This window comes from Saccopteryx bilineata, chromosome 1 (assembly GCF_036850765.1).
Source record: "Saccopteryx bilineata isolate mSacBil1 chromosome 1, mSacBil1_pri_phased_curated, whole genome shotgun sequence".
In the NCBI taxonomy this organism is placed as follows: domain Eukaryota; kingdom Metazoa; phylum Chordata; class Mammalia; order Chiroptera; family Emballonuridae; genus Saccopteryx; species Saccopteryx bilineata.
The window spans coordinates 87,531,136-87,554,713 of record NC_089490.1 but is presented as its reverse complement, the minus strand read 5'-3'; the positions used below and the strand labels follow the sequence as shown (position 1 = coordinate 87,554,713).

Below are 23,578 nucleotides of genomic sequence, written 5' to 3'. Positions count from 1 at the left end.
ACAAAACGGACTTTAAAACAAACAATATAGTAAGAGATAAAGAAGGCCACTACATAATGATAAAGGGAGCAATCCAACAGGAAGATATAACTATTATAAATATCTACGCACCTAATATAGGTGCACCTAAATATATAAAGCAGACTTTGATGGATATAAAGGGCAAGATCAACAGCAATACTATAATAGTAGGGGATTTCAATACCCCACTAACATCACTAGATAGATCCTCAAGAAAGAAAATTAAAGAAACAGCAGACTTATTGGACACACTAGATCAACTCGATTTAATAGATATCTTCAGAACCTTTCACCCTAAAGCAGCAGAATATACATTCTTTTCAAGTGCTCATGGTACATTCTCTAGGATAGACCACATGTTAGGGCACAAAAGTGGTCTCAACAAATTTAAGAAGATTGAAATCATATCAAGCACCTTCTCTGATCACATGGCATGAAACTAGAAATCAACCACAACAGAAAAGCTCAAAAATTCTCAAACACATGAAAACTAAATAGCAGGTTGTTAAATAACAAATGGATTAAGATTGAGATTTTAATCTTAATTAAAGAAGAAATTTAAAAATTTCTAGAATGATAATGAGCATACAACTCAAAATTTATGGGACACAGCGAAAGCAGTACTGAGAGGGAAGTTCATAGCACTACAGGCACACTTTAAGAAGCTAGAAAAAGCTCAAATAAACAACTTAACCCTGCATCTAAAAGAACTAGAAAAAGAACAGCAAGTAAAGCCTAAATGTAGTAGAAGGAAGGAAATAATAAAGATCAGAGCAGAAATAAATGACATAGACACTAAAGAAACAATAGAGAGGATCAATGAAACTAGGAGCTGGTTCTTTGAAAAGGTAAACAAGATTGATGAACCTTTAACTAGATACACCAAGAAAAAGAGAGAAAGGACTCAAATAAATAAAATTAGAAACGAGAGTGGAGAAATAACAACTGACACAACAGAAATACAAAATATTGTAAGAAAATACTATAAGAACTGTATGCCAAAAAAACTAGACAACCTAGATGAAATGGACAAATTCCTTGAAACATACAATCTTCCAAAAATCAATCTGGAAGAATCAGAAAACCTAAACAGACCGATTACACCAAATGAGATCGAAACAGTTATCAAAAAACTCCCAACAAAGAAAAGTCCTGGGCCAGATGCCTTCACAAGTGAATTCTACCAAATATTCAAAGAAGAACTAACTCCTATCCTTCTCAAGGTATTTCAAAAAATTCAAGAGGAAGGAAGACTTCCAAACTCCTTTTATGAGGCAAGCATAATTCTGATTTCAAAACCAGGCAAAGACAACACAAAGAAAGAAAATTATAGGTCAATATCCCTGATGAATATAGATGCTAAAATCCTCAACAAAATATTAGCAAACCGGATCCAACAATATATGGAAAAAATCATACACCATGATCAAGTGGGATTTATTCTGGGGAGGCAAGGCTGGTACAATATTTGCAAATCTATCAATGTTATTCATCACATAAACAAAATGAAGGAGAAAAACCATATGATAATTTCAATAGATGCAGAAAAAGCATTTGATAAAATCCAGCACTCATTCATGATCAAAACTCTCAGCAAAGTGGGAATACAGGGAACATACCTCAACATGATAAAAGCCATCTATGACAAACCCACAGCCAACATCATACTCAATGGGCAAAAATTAAAAGCAATCCCCTTAAGATCAGGAAAAAGGCAGGGGTGTCTCCTTTCACCACTCTTATTTAACATAGTCCTGGAAGTTCTAGCCACAGCAATCAGACAAGAAGAAGAAATAAAAGGCATTTAAGTGGGAAAAGAAGAAGTAAAGCTATCATTATTTGCAGATGATATGATATTGTATATAGAAAATCCTAAAGTCTCAAAAAACTACTGGACCTGACAAATGAATTCAACAAGGTAGCAGGATATAAAATTAATACTCAGAAATCAGAGGCATTTTTATACACCAACAATGTACAGTCAGAAAGAGAAGTTAAGGAAACAATCCCCTTCACTATTACAACCAAAAAAATAAAGTACCTAGGAGTACATTTAACCAAGGAGACTAAAGACTTGTACTCGGAAAATTATAAAACATTGATAAAAGAAATCAAGGAAGATACAAACAAGTGGAAGCATATACCATGCTCATGGTTAGGAAGAATAAACATCATTAAAATGTCTATATTACCCAAAGCAATCTATAAATTCAATGCATTACCAATTAAAATACCAATGACATTCTTTAAAGATATAGATCACATATTCCAAAAATTTATATGGAACCAAAAGAGAATGTGAATAGCCTCAGCAATCTTAAAAAAGAAGAATAAAGGGGGAGATATCACACTTCCTGATATCAAGCTAAACTACAAGGCCATTGTACTCAAAACAGCCTGCTACTGGCATAAGAACAGGCACATAGATCAATGGAACAGAACGGAGAACCCAGAAATAAACCCACAGCTCTATGGACAACTGATATTTGACAAAGGAGGTAAGGAAATACAATGGAGTAAAGACAGCCTCTTCAACAAATGGTGTTGGGAAAATTGGACAGTAACCTGCAAAAAAAATGAAACTAGACCACCAACTTACACCGTTCACAAAATAAACTTAAAATGGATAAAAGACTTAAATGTAAGGCATGAAACCATAAGCACCTTAGTAGAAAACATAGGCAATAAACTCACCAACATCTCTTGCAGCGATATATTTGGTGATTTATCTCCATGGGCAAGGGAAATAAAAGACAGGATAAACAAATGGGACTATATCAAACTAAAAAGCTTTTGCACAGCCAAAGACAATTAGAACAGAATAAAAAGACAAACAACACAATGGGAGAACATATTTGACAATATGTCTTATAAGGGGTTAATAACCAAAATTTATAAAGAACTTGTAAATCTCAACACCAGGAGACAAACAATCCAATCAAAAAATGGGAAAAAGTTCAGAAAATTATAACACATTGATAAAAGAAATCAAGGAAGATACAAACAAGTGGAAGTATATACCATGCTCATGGTTAGGAAGAATAAAGTCACTTCTCCAAAGAGGACACACAGATGGCCAATAGGCATATGAAAAAATGCTCAACATCACTAATCATTAGAGAAATGCAAATTAAAACCACAATGAGATATCACCTCCCACCGGTCAGAATGGCGCTCATCAACAAAACAACACAGAATAAGTGCTGGCGAGGATGTGGAGAAAAGGGAACCCTCCTACACTGTAGGTGGGAGTGCAGACTGGTAAAGACTCTGTGGAAAACAGTATGGAGATTCCTCAAAAAATTGAAAATCAAACTGCCTTTTGACCCAGCCATCCCACTTTTAGGAAGATACCCCATGGACACCATAGAACGGTTCCAGATTGAGAAGTGCACCCCCATGTTTATAACAGCATTGTTCACAATAGCGAAGATCTGGAAACAGCCCAAGTGTCCGTCAGAGGACGAGTGGATTAAAAAGCTTTAGTACATATATACTAGGGAATACTACTCAGCCATAAGAAATGATGACATCAGATCATTCACAATAACATGGATGGACCTTGATAACATTATACAGAGTGAAATAAGTAAATCAGAAAAAACTAAGAACTACACGAACCCATGCATAGATAGGACATAAAAATGAGACTCAGAGACATGGACAAGAATGTGATGGTAACAGGGAGTGGGGTGGAGGTGTGGGGAGGGGGCAAGGAAGGAGAAGGAGGGGATGGGGGGAGGGGAGGGGCACAAAGAAAACCAGATAGAAGGTGACGGAGGACGATTTGACTTTGAGTGAGGGGTATGCAGCATAATCAAAGGTGAAAATAATCTGGAGATGTTTTCTCAGAACATATGTACCCTGATTTATCAATGTCACTGCATTAAAATTAATAAAAATAAGATTAAAAAATTATTAAAAAAATCAATATGGAAGAATCAGAAATCCTAAACAGACCAATTTCATCAAATCTGATTGAAACAGTTATCAAAAAACGCCCATCAAACAAAAGCCCTGGACCAGATGGCCTCACAGGTGAATTTTACCAAATATTCAAAAAAGAACTAACTCCTATTCTTCTAAAGCTATTTCAAAAAATTCAAGAGGAAGGAAGACTTCCAAACTCCTTTTATGAGGCGAGCATAATACTGATTCCAAAACCAGGCAAAGACACTACAAAGAAAAAAAACTATAGACCAATATTCCTGATGAATTTAGATGCTAAAATTCTCAACAAAAATTAGCAAACCAGATCCAGCAATACATGAATAAAATCATACATCATGACCAGGTGGGATTTATTCTAGGGAGACAAGGCTGGTACAATATCCACAAAACAATCAATGTGATTCAACACATAAACAAAAGAAAGGATAAAAATCACATGAAAATATCAATAGATGCAGAAAAAGCATTTGGTAAAATCCAGCACCCATTTATGATCAAAACTCTCAGCAAAGTGGGGGTACAAGCATCATACCTCAACATGATAAAGACCATCTATAACAAACCAAAGCCAACATCATAATTAATGGAAAAAAATTAAAGCAATCCCCTTAAGATCAGGAACAAGGCAGGGGTGTCCCCTTTCACCACTCTTATTCAACATAGTTCTCGAAGTCCTAGCCACAGCAATCAGACAAGAAGAAGAGATAAAAGGCATCCAAACTGGAAAAGAAGAGGTAAAACTATCATTATTTGCTGATGATATGATACTATACATTGAAAACCCTAATGTCTTAGTCAAAAAACTACTGGACCTGATAAATGAATTCAGCAAGGTGGCAGGATATAAAATCAATATTCAGAAATCAGTGGAATCTTTATGCACCAACAATGAACTGTCTAAAAGAGAAAATAAGAAAACAATCCCCTTCACTATTACAACAAAAAGAATAAAGTACCTAGGAATAAATTTAACCAAAAAGGTTAAAGATTTTTACTTGGAAAATTATAAGACATTGATAAAAGAAATCAAGGATGATACAAACAAGTGGAAGCATATACCGTGTTCATGGATAGGAGGAATAAGCAACATTAAAATGTTTATATTACCCAAAGCAATCTATCAGTTCAATGAAGTTCCTATTAAAATACCAATGACATACTTCAAAGATATAGAACAAATATTCCAAAAATTATATGGAACCAAAAGAGAACATAAATAGCCTCAGCAATCCTGAAAAAGAACAATAAAGTAGGGGGTATCACATTTCCTGATATCAAGTTATACTACAAGGCCATCATACTCAAAATGCTTGGTACTGGCATAAGAACAGGCATACAGATCAATGGAACAGAACAGAGAACCCAGAAATAAACCCACACCTATATAGACAATTGATATTTGACAAAGGAGGTAAGAGCTTACAATGGAGTAAAGACAGTCTCTACAACAAATGGTGTTGGGAAAATTGGACAGCTACCTGCAAAAAAATGAAACTAGATCACCAACTTTTACCATTCACAGAAATAAACTCAAAATGGATAAAAGACTTAAATGGAAGTCATGAAACCATAAACATCCTGGAAGAAAACAGGCAGTAAACCCTCTGATATCTCTCATAGCAATATTTTTGCTGATTTATCTCCACAGGCAAGTGAAATAAAGGACAGGATGAACAAATGGACTATATGAAACTAAAAAGCTTTTGCACAGCAAAAGACACCATTAACAAAATAAAAAGACAACCCACACAATGGGAGAATATATTTGCCAATAGATCTGATAAGGGGTTAATAACCCAAATTTATAAAGAACTTGTAAAACTCAACACCAGGAAAGTAACCAATCCAATCAAAATATGGGCAAAAGAAATGATACAGATGGCCAATAGGCATATGAAAAATGTTCAAATCAATAATCATTAGAGAAATTCAAATTAAAACCACAATGAGATACCACCTCACACCAGTCAGAATGGTTCTCATTAACAAAACAACACATAATAAGTGCTGGAGAGGGTGTGGAGAAAAGGGAACCCTTCTGCACTGCTGGTGGGAATGCAGACTGGTGCAGCCACTGTGAAAAACACTATGGAGATCCTCAAAAAATTAAAAATGAAACTGCCCTTTGACCCAGTCACCCCACTTTTAGGAATATATCCTATGAATACCAAATCACTGATTCAAAAGAAGAAATGCACCCCCATGTTTATTGCAGCATTGTTTGCAATAGCCAAGGTCTGGAAACAGCCCAAGTGTCCGTTGGTGGACGAGTGGATTAAAAAGCTGTGATATGCCCTGGCCGGTTGGCTCAGTGGTAGAGCATCGGCCTGGTGTGCAGAAGTCCCAGGTTCGATTCCCGGCCAGGGCACACAGGAGAGGCGCCCATCTACTTCTCCCCCCCTCCCCCTCTCCTTCCTCTCTGTCTCTCTCTTCCCCTCCCGCAGCCAAGGCTCCATTGGAGCAAAGATGGCCCGGGTGCTGGGGATGGCTCCTTGGCCTCTGCCCCAGGCGCTGGGGTGGCTCTGGTCGTGGCAGAGCGACGCCACCTGGTGGGCAGAGCATCGCCCCCTGGTGGGCGTACCGGGTGAATCCCGGTTGGGCGCATGCGGGAGTCTGTCTGACTGTCTCTCCCCGTTTCCAGCTTCAGAAAATTACCCAAAAAAAAAAAAAGAGAGAGAGAGAGAAAAAGCTGTGATACATATACACAATGGAATACTACAAGGCCATAAGGAAAAAGGAAATCTTACCTTTTGCAACAACATGGATGGACCTGGAAACTATCATGCTAAGTGAAATAAGCCAGGCAGAGAAAGAAAAATATATATGACCTCACTCATTTGAGGAATGCAATGAACAATGTGAACTGAGGAACAGAACACAGGCAGAGGCGGGATCAAAGGGACCAGAGGGAAAGCAGACAGAGGGAAAGTAGAAGAGAAGATGAGATCAGAGAAGAGAAAGAGATTAATGAAATTATATATACATAACACAGTATTATAGAAACAGGACAGCAAATCTTGGGGGGGAAGGGGGAATGCATTGGGGGGAGAGGTAAGGGGAATAGGGGGTGGGGAAGATATATTCAGTGAGACACTTGAATCTATGTAAACACAAATTAAAATCATATAAGAAAAAGAAAGAAATAAAAGTTGGTTTTATATCTCATTAAAAAAAATAGCCCAGTCTATTTTCTCCCTTAAAAACCATCAGCAGCAAATAAATTGATCTCAAATTTAAAAATCATTTTGATTTAATGTCATTTCTTTTAAAATAATCTACACATTTTTTATCTAGGGACTATTATGTAATTAAGGAACAGTGAAATGTTAATTTTATGTACTTCTATAAGCTGCTATAAATCCAATACCTAATTGGGTTGGGGAAAGGAATTTCAATCTTCTTCACAGAAACTGTAGGAAACGCTAAACAGAGCATTCTGAGCAGGAGACCAAACAAGCCTCTTTCACAGGAAGAGAAGAAAGTTACTATTGAATGTCTACTATTCATTTACTTCTTCATTAACAAAAATATGGCAACTAGTAGTGAATAAAACTAAAAAGGTCTCTACTCTAATGAAGTTTTATTTCTGATAGGAGAAATACACACCAAACAGAAAAACAAATGAATGAATAAGATAATTTCATATAGTCTTGAGTGAAACAGATTTCTAGTCCAGATGGTTCGATAAGTTTATACTTTAAGGATACCTTCCTTTTTCAAACAAATAGCAATGAACGAGAAAATACAAATGTGAAAATTAAAGACACAGTAATGTTCAAAAACAAGATGAACATCTTCCTGGATGAGAGCATGAACAGGATCACATAACTGAAAGGAGATGAAAGCTGTGGACCTTAAGGGCTTTGGGTCCAGAAAAAGGCAGAGAAAAGCAGGAGCTTGACTCCTAAGGGGTAAATACAGATTCAAAGCATCCATCCAAGATAGGAGTGTTGAATATGGTCTCACTGCTTGAAATTACACTTGAGCACTGGAGCTCCTATTTATAAAGGAAGCTGAAACAATTGGGCATAAATCATAGCCTGGGAAGATGGCTTTTTAAAGTATTATACCCAAATAGGTGAGAGGACTGGATCTGCAACATCTTTGATTTGAGCACAAGGAGGGGGCTGCAAGCTGCCACTGTAAGTCCTGAAGGTGGGTCTGTGATCTGAGGGGTCAGGAAGAAGCAGCTGAAAACCTGTTAGGCAGGAACGGACTGTGAGGACACTCTGAGAAAAGAAAGATTAAATATTTGAGCCACTCAAGAGAAGTTTGCAAATCAATATTCCAAAACACGGGAGAAAAAAAGAAATTTAAAAAGTATTTAAAACTAAGTCTGTTTACAGTTCTCAAAAATAGTGAAAAGAATAGCTTAATTTTAAGATTTTATTTATTGATTTTAGAGAGTATAAGAGAAAGGGGGAGGGGGAGGAGTGGGAGGCATCAACTTATAGCAGTTGCTTCTCATAAGTTCCTTTATGTTGCAAGCCTAGAGTTTCAAACCTGTGATCTCAGCATTCCAGGTCAACGCTTTACCCACTGCACCATCACAGGTCAGGCAAGGGTAGTATTAATTTAAAGGAATAAGAAAACAATATACAAAAACAGGTAGAGATGAAGTAAGTAAAATGTATATAAATAAGCAATGACAAATGCTGGCAATAAAAAAATAAATATAGCTATTGAAATAAAACACTCAATGGACAGGAAAAATTCCAGAGTAGACACAGAAGAAAGGAGGAACTGGAAGATGGTTTCAATTAATTACCTAAAATACAGCATGAAAATGTAATGAGACTAAAAATATATATATATTTAAGTTTTTCCATTCTTTTATGTTTACAGAAAGAAAGGGAGAGAGCAGGAAAGAGACAGAAACATCTGTTTCTGTATTTGCCCTGACCAGGGATCAAACTGGCAACCTCTATGCTCCAGGATGATGCTCTAACCAACAAGCTATCTAGCCAGGGCCAAAAGAAGAAATATTTTAAAAAGCAGTTGAAAGGGGGGAGAAGAGGAGCAGAAAGCATCAAATGGTAGTAGTTGTTTCTCTAGTAGCTGCTTCTCATAAGTGCCTTGATCCAGCAAGCCTGGGGTTTCAAACCAGCAACCTCAGCATTCCAGGGCAAAAAACAACAACTATAAAAAACAAACAAACAAACAAAAAACAAACAGAGATTAAGTGGCCTAACACATATCTAATAGAAATTAAGCAGAAAAAATTTTAGGGAAATAGAGAAAAAGCAGTATTTGGAGAACTAGAGATGCCAGATTAATTAATTTATGTGTGTTCTTATGTGAAAGTACAAACAGAGTGAGTAGGTATAAGTCTGAGGAGGTCAGAGAACACTAAAGAACAGAGCAGGTACTGGTTCTGGTTCTGGTGGCCCCTCCTTCAGAATCAACCCGGGAGGTACTATAAGGAGACAACATCAAATCGAGAAGTAACTATGAGAGGCTAGCTACTAGGGAGATAGAGGGGCTGTTCTGAAATGGTATATTTGTATGTGGTGGTGAGAAGGAGGGCAGTCAGTGTTGGCTTTAGCCTGGGGCACAAGGTGGCCCATACAGTGGTAAGATAAAATAAGGAAGAAGGTGGTAGAATTACCCCCACCATTCATTGCTTGGACCTGACGACACACCTTCTGGAAGATGAGAACCATCAGTGGGGACTGACTAGGTAGGCTTGAGAAGATGCCTCTTTAGCCTTCCACTTCCAATCCCCCAAGGCAGGTGGTTTACAATTTAAAGAGTGTCTCCCCCAAGAACTGCTTCTTCTTGGGGTGCTGAGGAGAAAGATCTGATTAGGTATTGATCCTCAGAGTGAGAAACAATTAAACCTGATATTCTTGGAAGGATTGGGAGGCAAGGGAAGTGCTCTCTACCTCAGAGTCGATTTCCCCCACCTCCCACTTAAACTGATAGAGCCGACACAGACTAAGGTCTGGCCATTAGAAATCTTAGACAGAGCAGTTATAACTTCTACAGCTTAGTCACTTGAGAATCAAAACTATTTCAAAAGAAAAATTAAAAACTGAATTACAGGTTTCATCAGAAGCACAGATTTTAGGACCAAGAATTTAAAATAACCATAATATACATATTTTAAAAAGCAAAGAAAGATATAAGCAATATGCAACAGAAACAGCCCTGTCTGGTTAGCTCCGTCAATTAGGAGTGTCATCCCAAAACAAGTTTGCAGGTTCGATCCCCAATTTGGGCATACATGGGAAGCAACCAATGAATGCACGACAGGGCAGAACAACAAATGAATGCTTCCCTCCCCTGCCCCACCCCTGCCATCCCCTCCTCTCTCTGTCTCTAAAAAAAAAAAAAATTAAGCCTTGGCTGGATAGCTTGGTTGGTTGGAGCATTTGTACCAGAGCTCATAGGTTGCTGGTTCAATTTCTTGGTCAGGGAATATACAGGAGCAGCTCGATGTTCTTGTTTCTCTCTACCTGCCACTCTCTCTCTCTCAAAAAAGAGAAACAGAAACAAAGGCAAGAAAAAGAATGAAATAGAAATATTAAATACCAAATGTAAAAATAAAATGTTGAAATAGGGAATACAGATGTGATAAATAGTGGAATGGATATAGCTGAGAACAAATTAGCAACTTGATAGATCAGATTGAGAAACTCTAGGAGAAGAAAAAACCCCAATAAAGAAACAAAAATTTTAAAGAAAAGTTAAGAGATATAAAGATAGAAAGAAAATTACTATTATCAGATCAGAAGAGCCTAAAAGAGAAAAGTGAAAATGAACAGTAAGAAATATTTGAACAAGAGATAACTTTCTCAGAATTAAATAGAGATGAAAGACTTCTCAGTGGAAAGTCTCACAGGTGACAAGGAAGAGAAATAAGGAAGACCCACTTTTAACATATCACAGTAAAATTTAAGTCTCTTCAACAAATGATGTTGAAACAATTGTGTATCTGTAGGCAAAAAAAAAAAAAATTTAAGAACCTTGACATAAACTTTATATCTCACACAAAAATTAATTCAAAATAGATTATAGGCCTGAATATAAAATATAAAACTATAAAATTTTTAGAAGAAAACATAAGAGAAAAATCTACATGACCCTGGGTTAGGCAAAGAGTTCTTAGATATGACACCAAAAGCATTATCCATAAAATAAAAAATTGATAAACTGAACTTTATCAAAACTTAAAATTTACATTCCATGAAAGATATTGTTAAAAAGAAAAGACAAGCCACAGACTGAAACAAAATATATGCAGATAACATCTCTAACAAAGTATCTGTATTCAGAATATATAAAGAACTCTCAAAACTCAATAATAAAAAACAAACAATCCAATTAGAAAATGGGCAAAATATATGACGATGATGATATATTTTACCAAAGAGAAGTCATGATGGCACAAACAAGCACATGAAAAGATATTCAACCCCATTAGCCATTTGGGCAACACAAAACCACAATGAGAAGTCACTACAAACCTATTAGAATAGCTCAAATAAAAATAGTGGGAATAACCTGGCCTGTGGTGGCTATATCATTGGATAGATCATTGACCTGGAATGCTGAGGTCACCGATTCAAAACCCTGGGCTTGCCCAGTCAAGGCACATACAATAAGCAACCAATGAACAACTAAAATGAAGCAACTATGAATTGATACTTCTCGCTCCCACTCTGCCCCTCTGTAAAATCAATAAATAAAATCTTTAAAAGAAAATAGTGGTAATAACAAAAGTTGGTGAGGATGCAGAGAAAATGAATCTCACATGCACTACTAGTGAGAATGTAAAATGGTACAGCCACTCTGGAAAACAGTTTGACAGTTTCTTATAAAATTTGGTATGCACTTACTACAAAACAGCAATCATAGTCTTGGACATTTATCTCAGAGCTATGAAAACTTTACATATAAACAACTTTACAAAAAGGTTCACAATAACTTTATTCATAAATAGCCCCAAACTGGAAACACCCAAATATCTTTCAATGGGTAAGTGGTTGAATAAACTCTGATACATCTATCAGATGTATCATATGTGATGCCACTCAACAATAAAAAGAAATGAATTATTGATATATGCAGTAACCTGAATGGATTTTAAGAACATTATGCTGAGTGAAAAAAAAATTCAAAAGGTTACATATTGTCTGTGTCCATTTATATAGCATTCTAGAAATAACAAAACTATAAATGAAGAAAAGATCAGAGGTTACCAGGGGATGAGGCTGTCGTGGGTGAGAGGGGTAGGTAGCATGAGGGACTTCTGTTGGGATAGAACAATGTTTTACCTTAATTTTGGTGGTGGTTACACAAATACATACTTAGGATAAAATTACATAGAATCAACAGACACACATACACACACAAATGCAGGTTAAAAAACTGAATACTGAATTGAAAATTTGAAAACTAACTAAGGTCTGTAGTCAAGTTAGCAGTAACATACCAATGTACATTTCCTGGTTTTGATACTGTACTTCAGTTATGTAAGATGTCAACATTGGTGGAAGCTTGGGGAAGGGTAATGGGCTCCATGCTATTTCTGCAACTTCCTATAAGTATATAATTATTTCATAAAAAATGAGTAGAGAAAGACTGTTCAATAAATTAAATACCCACAGGGATTCAAATAAAATAAGACTTTGTCTCATACTATATAGTAAAATTCTAGAGGGCATAAGGGTTTCAGTATTTGGAAGAAAAAATACAAGATCTTTATTATATTAGGATAAAAAAGAACTTATTAAGTAAAATTTTTTAAAATTTTTTCTTAAGTGAAAAATGGGGAGGCATGCACCTTGACCAGGATCCACCCACAAGCCCCGTCTGGGGCTGATCTGTCCATCTGGGGCCACTGCTCTGTTGCTGGCCAACCAAGCTATTTTAGCACTTGAGGCAACGCTATGGAGGCATCCTCAGCACCCAGGGCAAACTTGCTCCAACTGAGCCATGGCTGTGGGAGGAGAAAAGAGAGATAGAGAAAGAGAAGGAAGAGAAAGAGGGTTGGAGAAGCAGATGGCTACTTCTCCTGTGTACCCTGACCAGGAATTGAACCCAGGACATCCACATGTTGGACCCATGCTCTACCACTAAGCCAACCAACCAGGGCCTTAAAGATGATTTTTAAATGCACAAACTATAAAAGAGAACTTAGATAATCCAATATTATTATTTAAAACTCTGTATAACAAAAGACACCAAAAACAAAGTTAAAAGATAAGCAGTTTCTCTTAGAACATAAAGAAGCTGAAAAAGGCAAGAAAATAAATTTTCCCCTAGCACCTGCAGAACAGAATGCAGCCCTGCACACACTTGATTTCAGCCCTTTGAGACCAGGTCAGACTTTAAACTTGCAGAACTGTAGGATAATACATTTTGTGTTGATTTAAGACATCAATTTGTGGTAATTTTTTAGAGCAGCAATAGAAAACCATTATAATAACTTACCTCTGTTGATTTCCAAGTATTAAACTTGAGTGGTAGTGTTTCCTGGGACAATGCAGTTTCACTAGGCAACTGAATGTCTTGCCATTCCTCTTGTTTCCATCCTGCCTTGGAAGTGTTCTCTGTCAATGACATAAAGCTAAGATTTTATTTTGGCAAAAATGGTAATATTTTGGCCCTGGCTGGTTGGCTCAGTGGTAGAGCGTCGGCCTGGCATGCAGGAGTCCCAGGTTCGATTCCCAGCCAGGGCACACAGGAGAAGCACCCAACTGCTTCTCCACCCTTCCCCTTCTCCTTCCTCTCTGTCTCTCTATTCCCCTCCCGCAGCCAAGGCTCCATTGGAGCAAAGTTGGCCCAGGCGCTAAGGATGGCTCTATGGCCTTTGCCCCAGGTGCTAGAATGGCTCTGGATGCAACAGAGCGATGCCCCAGAGGGGCAGAGCATCACCCCCTGGTGGGCATGCCGGGTGGATCCTGGTCAAGCGCATGTGGAAATCTGTCTGACTGCCTCCCCGTTTCCAACTTCAGAAAAATACAAAAAAAAAAAAGTAATATTTTTACATTAGCTCACAATTTTTAAGTCAATCACTTCTGAAGATCCATTTTGTCTATAAAATACACATCATTTACCAATGGTTACCTATGAATAGTAATCATTTTAATATAGCCCTTTATAATAACTAATAGTTGAGACAAAGTTTAAAACTAGTTTCAATTCTAGCCTTTCTCCTGTCAACAATTTTATAGTTTTACTTTTTGAAACATCTTTTTTAATATAAGATATAATATTGTCTAGAAATAGTTTTAATATGTGAAAATGATTCAAATAAAATTTTAGCAAAGCAGGAATAATAACTATAACTATTTTAATTAATATTTATAAGAAATTTATTACTGCTATGTGAACTTCACGTTTTCTAAACAAAATTAGTCAGAAATGTAGATTATTTGATAAGAACTTTTAAACATAAAAGAATATGGCAATGAGAATAAACTGATATATCTGCTTATATTTTTTTATGGAATCTAACATTTTTGTAGTCTAAATATTATTTTTGTATGTTAATTACTATGTAAACAAAGTATTAGTTCCAGCTCCATCTCAGTATATTATTGGGTACAATAAGTATAAGAAAGCTATTTCCAATCTGGTATATGCACACCATTGTCGGTATTTGAACTTCCTAAGGGCAGGGTAGACATAGATAATTTTATTGGAGTCAATACACAGATCCACAACTTCGGTACAGATTCTTTCCCAAAACTGATCATCCTGAGAATGCAACTGTGTAGAAGCATCAGGCAAGTTCTTTTCCCCTTCCCTTTCATATTCAAGTTTCTCCTACTTTCTAAAGAAAGACATATCCTTTACTTAATCTTATTATTCTACATCTTCCCTAAGGTGCAAGCATAAGAACCTTTAAGGTACCAAACAATAGTTAAAAATGGTATGGGGTCACCTCCTTTAATCAAGGCATGAAAAACCCAAAGTAGAGCTTCAAAGTTTGTCCTGTCTTACATATATTTCTTTTAAAGGCAAAACATGACATAAGTAATAGAATTTTGTTCCATAGTGGGATGTTTGATATTCAGTTATATTACAGTATGGAGAAGCAGGACAGTCGACAAACTTCATTTAATGTGATTGTGCTTTTCACCCCCTAACTACCATCAAAGAATGCATCATTCCTGAGAAAGAGTCCTATGAGAAGAAAGCAAAAAGCATGGGAGGCTGGGGCCCTTAATTTCATCAAAGCAGCAACATTATAACAAGTCTCCATGCCACAGCTATCTACCGTAGGAAAAGAGTTCAGGAATATGAATACAACCAGAGTGATGTCTGTTTACATATTTATTTGAGAAAATAAAGTAAGACATTTTCTGAAAGAAAATTTAAATCTATCTGATTTGGCTGGTTGTTTTGACAGGGAGGTCTAGTTTTGACAACTAGGTAAATACAGTAAATAATTACCAAAAACTGAATGAACCAAATCTGCAGTTCTGAAGAGTTGATGAAAATGTATTTAAAGTATATGACACAAAATCATTTTATCAAATAATTATTGTATTAGCAGATATATTATAATTAATGTTTTTCTATTTCTCATAAGTGTTCAAGTATAACAAGTATTATAAATAGTCATTTGATAAATTTTAGTAAAGGTTTTTGGTATTAGTCTCAGAAACTGAGAAAGTAAATTACTCCTAATAACTGTTTAACTGTTCAATCTTTTCCTATGTAGGGTGTTTCCAGTCCTTTGCTTTTGACTACACTGAAGAAATTCTTAATCAAGTTAACAGTTGACAAGAAATGAAAAACATTTTTATAATAAACCATTATATAATTTATGGCATATTACCTGGAAGAAATTCATAGAATTGATTGACATTGCTATAATAAAACACCTTCTATTCCCACCTACAATTTATGTGAACAAGACTTCTCAGCATTTACATCTATAAAAATGTAAAACAGAAAGAGAATTTATGCTGAACCCTGCTTCTTTCTAGCAATAGGTAATATTCACACATGGTAATTGAACAGTTCCATGCATCTCATAAAAACATGTGTTTCCAATAAAATTGTATCCTTTATGTTTAATAAATATTATAATATATTTATGTGGTTTTGATTTTGACTAATTGGGTACTAAAAATAATTTTAACGATAAGTTAGTCTAGAAGGAATATTTTACCACTTAAAGTCTATAGTCAGAAGAAAATTTTTTGGAAGATTTTAAAAAATAATTTCAGCCCTGGCCAAGCATTGGCCTGGTGTGTGGGATGTGCTGGGTTTGATTCCCAGTCAGGGCACACAGGAGAAGGAGAAGTGTGCTTCTCCACCCCTCCCATTCCCCTTTCTCTCTCTCTCTCTCTCTCTCTCTCTCTCTCTTCCTCTCCCACTGCCATGGCTCAATTGGTTTGAGTGCATTGGCCCTGAGTGCTGAGGATGGCTCCATGGAGCCTCCACCTCAGGTGCTAAAAGTAGTTCAGATGCGAGTATGGCCTCAGATAAGCAAAGCACAGGCCCCAGATGGAAGTTGCCAGGTGAATCTCTGGTTGAGGTACATACAGGAGTCTCTCTCTACCTCCCCTCTTCTCACTTGGAAAAAGAGGGGGAAAAATTAATAATAATTTCAATTTTGTTTGACCATGGTGACACAGTGGATAGAGTGTCCACTTGGGACACTGAGGTCCCAGGTTCGAAACTTTGAGGTTGCCAACTTAAGCATGGGTTCACCAGGTTGAGCATGGGGTTGCCAGCTTGAGTGTGGGATCATCGACATAATCCGAAGGTTGCTGGTTTGAGCCCAGAGGTCTCTGGCTTGAAGCCCAAGGTCGCTGGCTTGAAGCTCAAGGTTGCTGGCTTAGGCAAGGGGTCACTGGCTTGGCTTGAGTACCCCCCCCCCCGCAGTCAAGACACATATGAGAAGAAACCAATGAACAGCTAAAGTTCTACAACTATCAGTTGATACTTCTCATTTCTCTCCCTTCCTGTCTGTCTGTCTCTCACTCACACACAAAAATAATAATATTAATAATAACAATTTCAATTTATATACATATTTGATGCAGAACATACTTTCTTTTTTTTTTTTTAAATAATTTTATTTTTTTAATGGGGTGACATCAATAAATCAGGATACATATATTCAAAGATAACAAGACCAGGGTATCTTGTCGTTCAATTATGATGCATACCCATCACCCAAAGTCAGATTGTCCTCTGTCACCTTCTATCTTGTTTTCTTTGTGCCCCTCCCCCTCCCCCTTTCCCTCTCCCATTCCCCCCTCCCCCCCGTAACCACCACACTCTTATCAATGTCTCTTAGTTTCACTTTTATGTCCCACCTACGTATGGAATAATGCAGTTCCTGGTTTTTTCTGATTTACTTATTTCGCTTCGTATCATGTTATCTAGATCCCACCATTTTGCTGTAAATGTTCCGATGTCATCATTTCTTATGGCTGAGTAGTATTCCATAGTGTATATGTGCCACATCTTCTTTATCCAGTCATCTATTGATGGGATTTTTGGTTGTTTCCATGTCCTGGCCACTGTGAACAATGCTGCAATAAACATGGGGCTGCATGTGTCTTTACGTATCAATGTTTCTGAGTTTTTGGGGTATATACCCAGTAGAGGGATTGCTGGGTCATAAGGTAGTTCTATTTTCAGTTTTTTGAGGAACCACCATACTTTCTTCCATAATGGTTGTACTACTTTACATTCCCACCAACAGTGTATGAGGGTTCCTTTTTCTCCACAGCCTCTCCAACATTTGCTATTACCTGTCTTGCTAATAATAGCTAATCGAACAGGTGTGAGGTGGTATCTCATTGCTGTTTTGATTTGCATTTCTCTAATAGCTAAAGAAGATGAGCATCTTTTCATATATCTGTTGGCCATTTGTATTTCTTCCTGGGAGAAGTGTCTGTTCATATCCTCTTCCCATTTTTTTATGGGATTGTTTGTTTGTTTGTTGTTGAGTTTTATGAGTTCTTTGTATATTTTGGATATTAGGCCCTTATCTGAGCTGTTGTTTGAAAATATCATTTCCCATTTAGTTGGCTTTCTGTTTATTTTGTTATCAGTTTCTCTTGCTGAGCAAAAACTTCTTAGTCTGATGTAGTCCCATTCATTAATTTTTGCCTTCACTTCTCTTGCCTGTGGAGTCAAATTCATAAAATGCTCTTTAAAACCCAGGTCCATGAGTTGAGTACCTATGTCTTCTTCTATGTACTTAATTGTTTCAGGTCTTATGTTTAGATCTTTGATCCATTTTGAGTTAATTTTTGTACAGGGAGAGAGACTGTAGTCCAGTTTCATTCTTTTGCATGTGGCTTTCCAGTTTTCCCAGCACCATTTGTTGAAGAGGCTTTCTTTTCTCCATTGTGTGTTGTTGGCCCCTTTATCAAAAATTATTTGACTATATATATGTGGTTTTATTTCTGGACTTTCTATTCTGTTCCATTGGTCTGAGTGTCTATTTTTCTGCCAATACCATGCTGTTTTGATTGTCGTGGCCCTATAATAGAGTTTGAAGTCAGGTATTGTAATGCCCCCAGCTTCATTCTTTTTCTTTAGGATTGCTTTGGCTATTCGGGGTTTTTTATAGTTCCATATAAATCTGATGATTTTTTGCTCTATTTCTTTAAAAAACGTCATTGGAAGTTTGATGGGAATTGCATTGAATTTGTATATTGCTTTGGGTAATATAGCCATCTTGATTATATTTATTCTTCCTAGCCAAGAACAAGGTATATTCTTCCATCTCATTATATCTTTTTCGATTTCCCTTAACAATGGTTTATAGTTTTCATTATATAAGTCCTTTACATTCTTTGTTATGTTTATTCCTAAGTATTTTATTTTTTTTGTTGCAATCGTGAAGAGGATTATTCTTTTGAGTTCCTTCTCAGTTGTTTCATTGTTGGCATATAGAAAGGCTATTGACTTCTGAATGTTAATTTTGTATCCTGCGACCTTACTGTATTGGCTTATTGTTTCTAGTAGTCTTTTTGTGTATTCTTTGGGGTTTTCGATGTATAGGATCATATCATCTGAAAAAAGTGATACCTTTACTTCTTCTTTTCCGATATGGATGCCTTTTATTTCTTTGTCTTGTCTGATTGCTGTGGTGAGAACCTCTAGTACCACATTAAATAAGAGTGGAGAGAGTGGACAACCCTGTCTTGTTCCTGATTTAAGGGGGAAAGCCTTCAGTTTAGTGCCATTTAATATGATGTTAGCTGATGGTTTATCATATATGGCCTTTATCATGTTGAGATATTTTCCTTCTATACCCATTTTGTTGAGAGTCTTAAACATAAAATTGTGTTGTATTTTATCGAAAGCCTTTTCTGCGTCTATTGATAAGATCATGTGGTTTTTGTTCTTTGTTTTGTTGATATGGTGTATTACGTTAACCGTTTTACGTATGTTGAACCATCCTTGAGATTCTGGGATGAATCCCACTTGATCATGATGTATTATTTTTTTAATATGTTGTTGTATTCGATTTGCTAGTATTTTGTTTAGTATTTTAGCATCTGTATTCATTAGAGATATTGGTCTGTAGTTTTCTTTTTTTGTGCCATCCTTGCCTGGTTTTGGGATGAGGGTTATGTTGGCACATACTTTCAAGCATAAAAATACTTCTATTAGGATGTGGATTTCTATTAGATTTCTATTAGAAATTCCGAGAAGGGTGTGGAACAGAAAATATAACTTCAAGTAGAAAATGGAATGATGTAAAATTTCCAACAATTAAAAAGACCATGTATTTTTTTCAAAGGAATGACTAGAAGTATCAATTACAATAGTATTTAGATTCCTTTAGATACACTTAAAAGTCTCATGTAATAGTTTTTGTTTGTTTTGTTTTCTTCTATCTTCAATGACTTTATTTTGAATTATATCCTTTGCAGTTACTTATGATAGTATTTCACAAGTCAACTTAAAAATATGTAAGGAGGTATATAATTTTTCAAAAGCATTTCATGGGTTATGCAAGGAAAATAGCTTGAAAAGCAATGATATAAGACATAAATGGGCCTGACCAGGCGGTGGCGCAGTGGATAGAGCGTCGGACTGGGATGCGGAGGACCCTGGTTCGAGACCTCGAGGTCGCCAGCGCAAAGCTCACCAGCTTGAGACTAAGGTTGCTGGCTCAAGCAAGGGGTTACTCGGTCTGCTGTAGCCCCCCGGTCAAGGCACATATGAGAAAGCAATCAATGGACAACTAAGGTGTTGTAACGAAAAACTAATGATTGATGCTTCTCATCTCTCTCCATTTCTGTCTGTCTGTCCCTATCTATCCCTCACTCTGTTAAAAAAAAAAAAAAGACATAAATGGTCCTTGCCTTCAAAAAGTTTTTATCCTCAGTAGGAAGATATGACTAACAACAGACTAATAGGAAACAATTAGAGAACAATAACATGCCAAAATTCCTTAAATTAACTGACTTTGGACTAGACATGCAAAGGAGGGGGGGAAATCAATGTATACTAGAGTAATAAGAAAGATCCTCAAATAAGAAGTAAAATTTGAATAAACTTTGAAGGATGGTTAGGATCCTGATACTGTAAGAGGGAGAAATTATTCTAAGCAGAAGGACCTACATGGGCAAAAGAAGTAAGTATGGTGTGTATACCAAAGATACTAAAGAAAGAATAAGAACTTTGCATTTATGGTTCTAACTTTTCATTTTATTGTAACTTCACATGAAATGAATAATTAAAATGAGCTTATTTGGGGCTTAAAGGTCTTATAATTAGTACTGGCAAACAGTAGTGTTGAGGCTTAGATCATCTATGTACTTTCATGTGACTTAATCAGGGACTATATTATCATTTTTGAGAATTCAGCAGCAATCATCCTTGAAATGATAGTGACCTAGGCTTTAGTCATCACAGAAGTAGATTAATAAAAATTTCAAGAACTCAATTTTGAAGTGTGAGGAAACTGAGAAACAGCAAGAATTGTAAAAGAAAAAATATCTTGCATAGGAGATGCATTTAGCCTAAAATACCTAAAATATTATATACCTATATTAAATAATCTTATTGGGGCAAGAAGGAAGGCAGTTAAAATATAGTGAGTCTATGGAACTCATTTAGAAGTTTTTCTAGCCTAAGATAGCATAATACTGAAAGTGAGATATGCTTGATTTAATTAGATGATTCCACAATATTTATCTCTGGATTTTCACAAGCAAATGGAAGGGGATAACACATATTTAGTTCCTTGGTGGAAATAAAGTCCCTTTGTTATCATAAGCTGTTTATCAATTGAGACTGTGAACTCACATGCCAGGGAAACTAGTACATGAATGAGAAACTTCAAAGGAAAAAGTGAAGATGCTATAGGAAATGATGCTATTGAGTCATTCAAAGATGAGTGCTTAGATACTAAGGCTGTAGATACTTTGTAGAAACTATCGAGAGAGAAGCTGTAGATCCTTTTGAGCCTGTATCACTCAGATAATACCACAAAGCAGAACTAGTAAATCCTGTGATATTTCTTAGATGAGATATCAAACTGACATTCAAACTGTCAGACATTAACAATGCAACAGCACATCTTAGAAGTGAAATGCTTCATAAGTTGAACAAATTCTCAAATCAGTCTATTTATTATTTAGCATCTAATAAACATTGTTGCTATGTATTGAAAGTACACTTTTAGGTATAATTTAAGTAAATTAGTGATTTACTTAACAAAATTAATTTTTTTAAATAAACAAAATTTTAAAAATAAATTAATTTTTGAAAACAAATTCATCATAGAAAATAGTGGGCTAGTGAAGAACTGGTAAGATATAAAAGTCTCATAGTGATTAAGTTTCTATCTAACCTTTCCTGGATCATGAGTTTGGAACCTTAACAATTTTACTGTCCTACACTTCAACCTCTTCAAGTAATTGACATTTGTCCTAATTTTTTAAAATTTCATTTTATAATAATTTCAAACTTGCAGAAAAATTGCAAGAATAGTACAAAGAACTCCCATATATTCTTCATCCTGATTCACCAATTGTTAACATTTTGCCTCATTTGCTTTATAATTCTTTGTCTTCACTTACGTACACATATTCTGATAGTCCTGTATCTTGAATCTTGAGGAAAATCCATTGTGCTATATTGGGTTCCCCAGAAAATAGATCTGATGGCTCAGATTGGCTTGAGGGAGATTCACTAGGGAGTGTTCTTGGAAACAATCTGTGTGAGGAGTGGGGAAGGCAGAACTGGAGAAGGTAGGATTGGGCCAGGGAGAACTGTAGGTTGCAACAGCGGCCTTAGCCAATTTCTTACTAGAAGCTTTGAGGTTGGAATGGTTCTTCACAGTTGTCCTGCCTTGAAGCAAGGGGGCTGGCCACAGCTACAAGTAATTAGATGTATGCCCCTCAAGAAGTGGGTGTGCCCTTGGGCAAAGAGACTCTCTTCAGCTGTGGGGAAGGCCCAGAGAAGGACTTGCTGAAAGCCCTGAGCCACCAACCCTCCCAGCAGAAATGAGTGCTTTGATTCTGAAGCGGACATCTGGGGGGGGGGCGCACCATAGCACCCACTATAGGCACAACCTCTGAGCCCACTGGCTTCTGAGAAATGCTGCAGAGGGACAGGAGACAGAGTTTTGAGTACATCTTTTTTGAAAGGTGAATTTTGACATTAGTGGGAAAAGGCATTTAGAAAAATAAAATAGTAAAGGTATAAAGAATAAAAAATCAGAGATGTTTAAGCAGAGTTTTAATTTCAAAACAGGTAAATAAGAAAAGGTGAGAAAGGACAAATTTTTGTTGCAGGAGATCTTAAAATGAGAGTTAAGGCTATTTTATTTCAGTGTTTTAATAGCAATAGCATACGAAAGTTGAGACATTGCCAGTAGTTCTTACTTAAGAATAAGAGAAGCCTGACCAGGTGGTGGCGCAGTGGATACAGCGTGGAACTGGGATGTAGAGGACCCAGGTTTGAAACCCCGAGGTCATCAGCTTGAGCGTGGGATCATAGATATGACCCCATGGTCGCTGGCTTGAGCCCAAAGGTCGCTGGCTTGAAGCTCAAAGTCACAGATTTGAGCAAGGGGTCACTCGCCCTGCTGTAGCCCTCCACTCAGTCAAGGCATGTACGAGAAAGCAATCGAAGAGCAACTGAGCAGCTGCAACAAAGAATTGATGCTTCTCATCTCTCTCCCTTCCTATCTGTCTGTCCCTATCTGTCCCTCTCTGTCTCTGTCACAACAGAAAAAGAACCCCCATCAACTATTAAATGTTCAGGTATTGTACAAAGAGAAATACAGTCACTACAAAAGCAGGTTTAGTCAGTGGCTGACTCCTGGATTAAAAGAGCAGATTGAAACTGCAACACAGAATTTCCATCACCCAATACTTGAGGTTTTTTTAATGTTAAAATGAATAAAAATTTATAACAGCAATCTAACATGAAAACAGATACAATAAACATAATTTTTAAGAGAAAAAGGTTAAAATACTGGTGACCATGGAAAAAAACCAAGATCTAGGACATCTCTTCTTCCCCAAAGGGTACTAATGAGCTGACAAGATTAAGATTTCTCATCAATATTCAAATGTCTAGGGAAAAAGGGAACTGAGGGAACAATACTTTTTATTTTCTTATGACTGAGAAGAGGAAGTGGCTAAAATATATATAT

At 36.5% G+C, this 23,578-nt stretch overlaps 1 protein-coding gene across 1 annotated transcript in view; it reads right to left on the bottom strand.

Annotated features, from left to right (window-relative positions):
* The window catches only part of ENTHD1 (ENTH domain containing 1), a 144,700-nt gene that overhangs the window by 100,431 nt on the left and 20,691 nt on the right, over positions 1–23,578 (bottom strand). Inside the window, exon 3 of the mRNA XM_066253077.1 lies at positions 13,411–13,529. Coding sequence (XP_066109174.1) covers positions 13,411–13,529 — 119 coding nt within the window. The remainder of the gene's footprint in view (positions 1–13,410; positions 13,530–23,578) is intronic.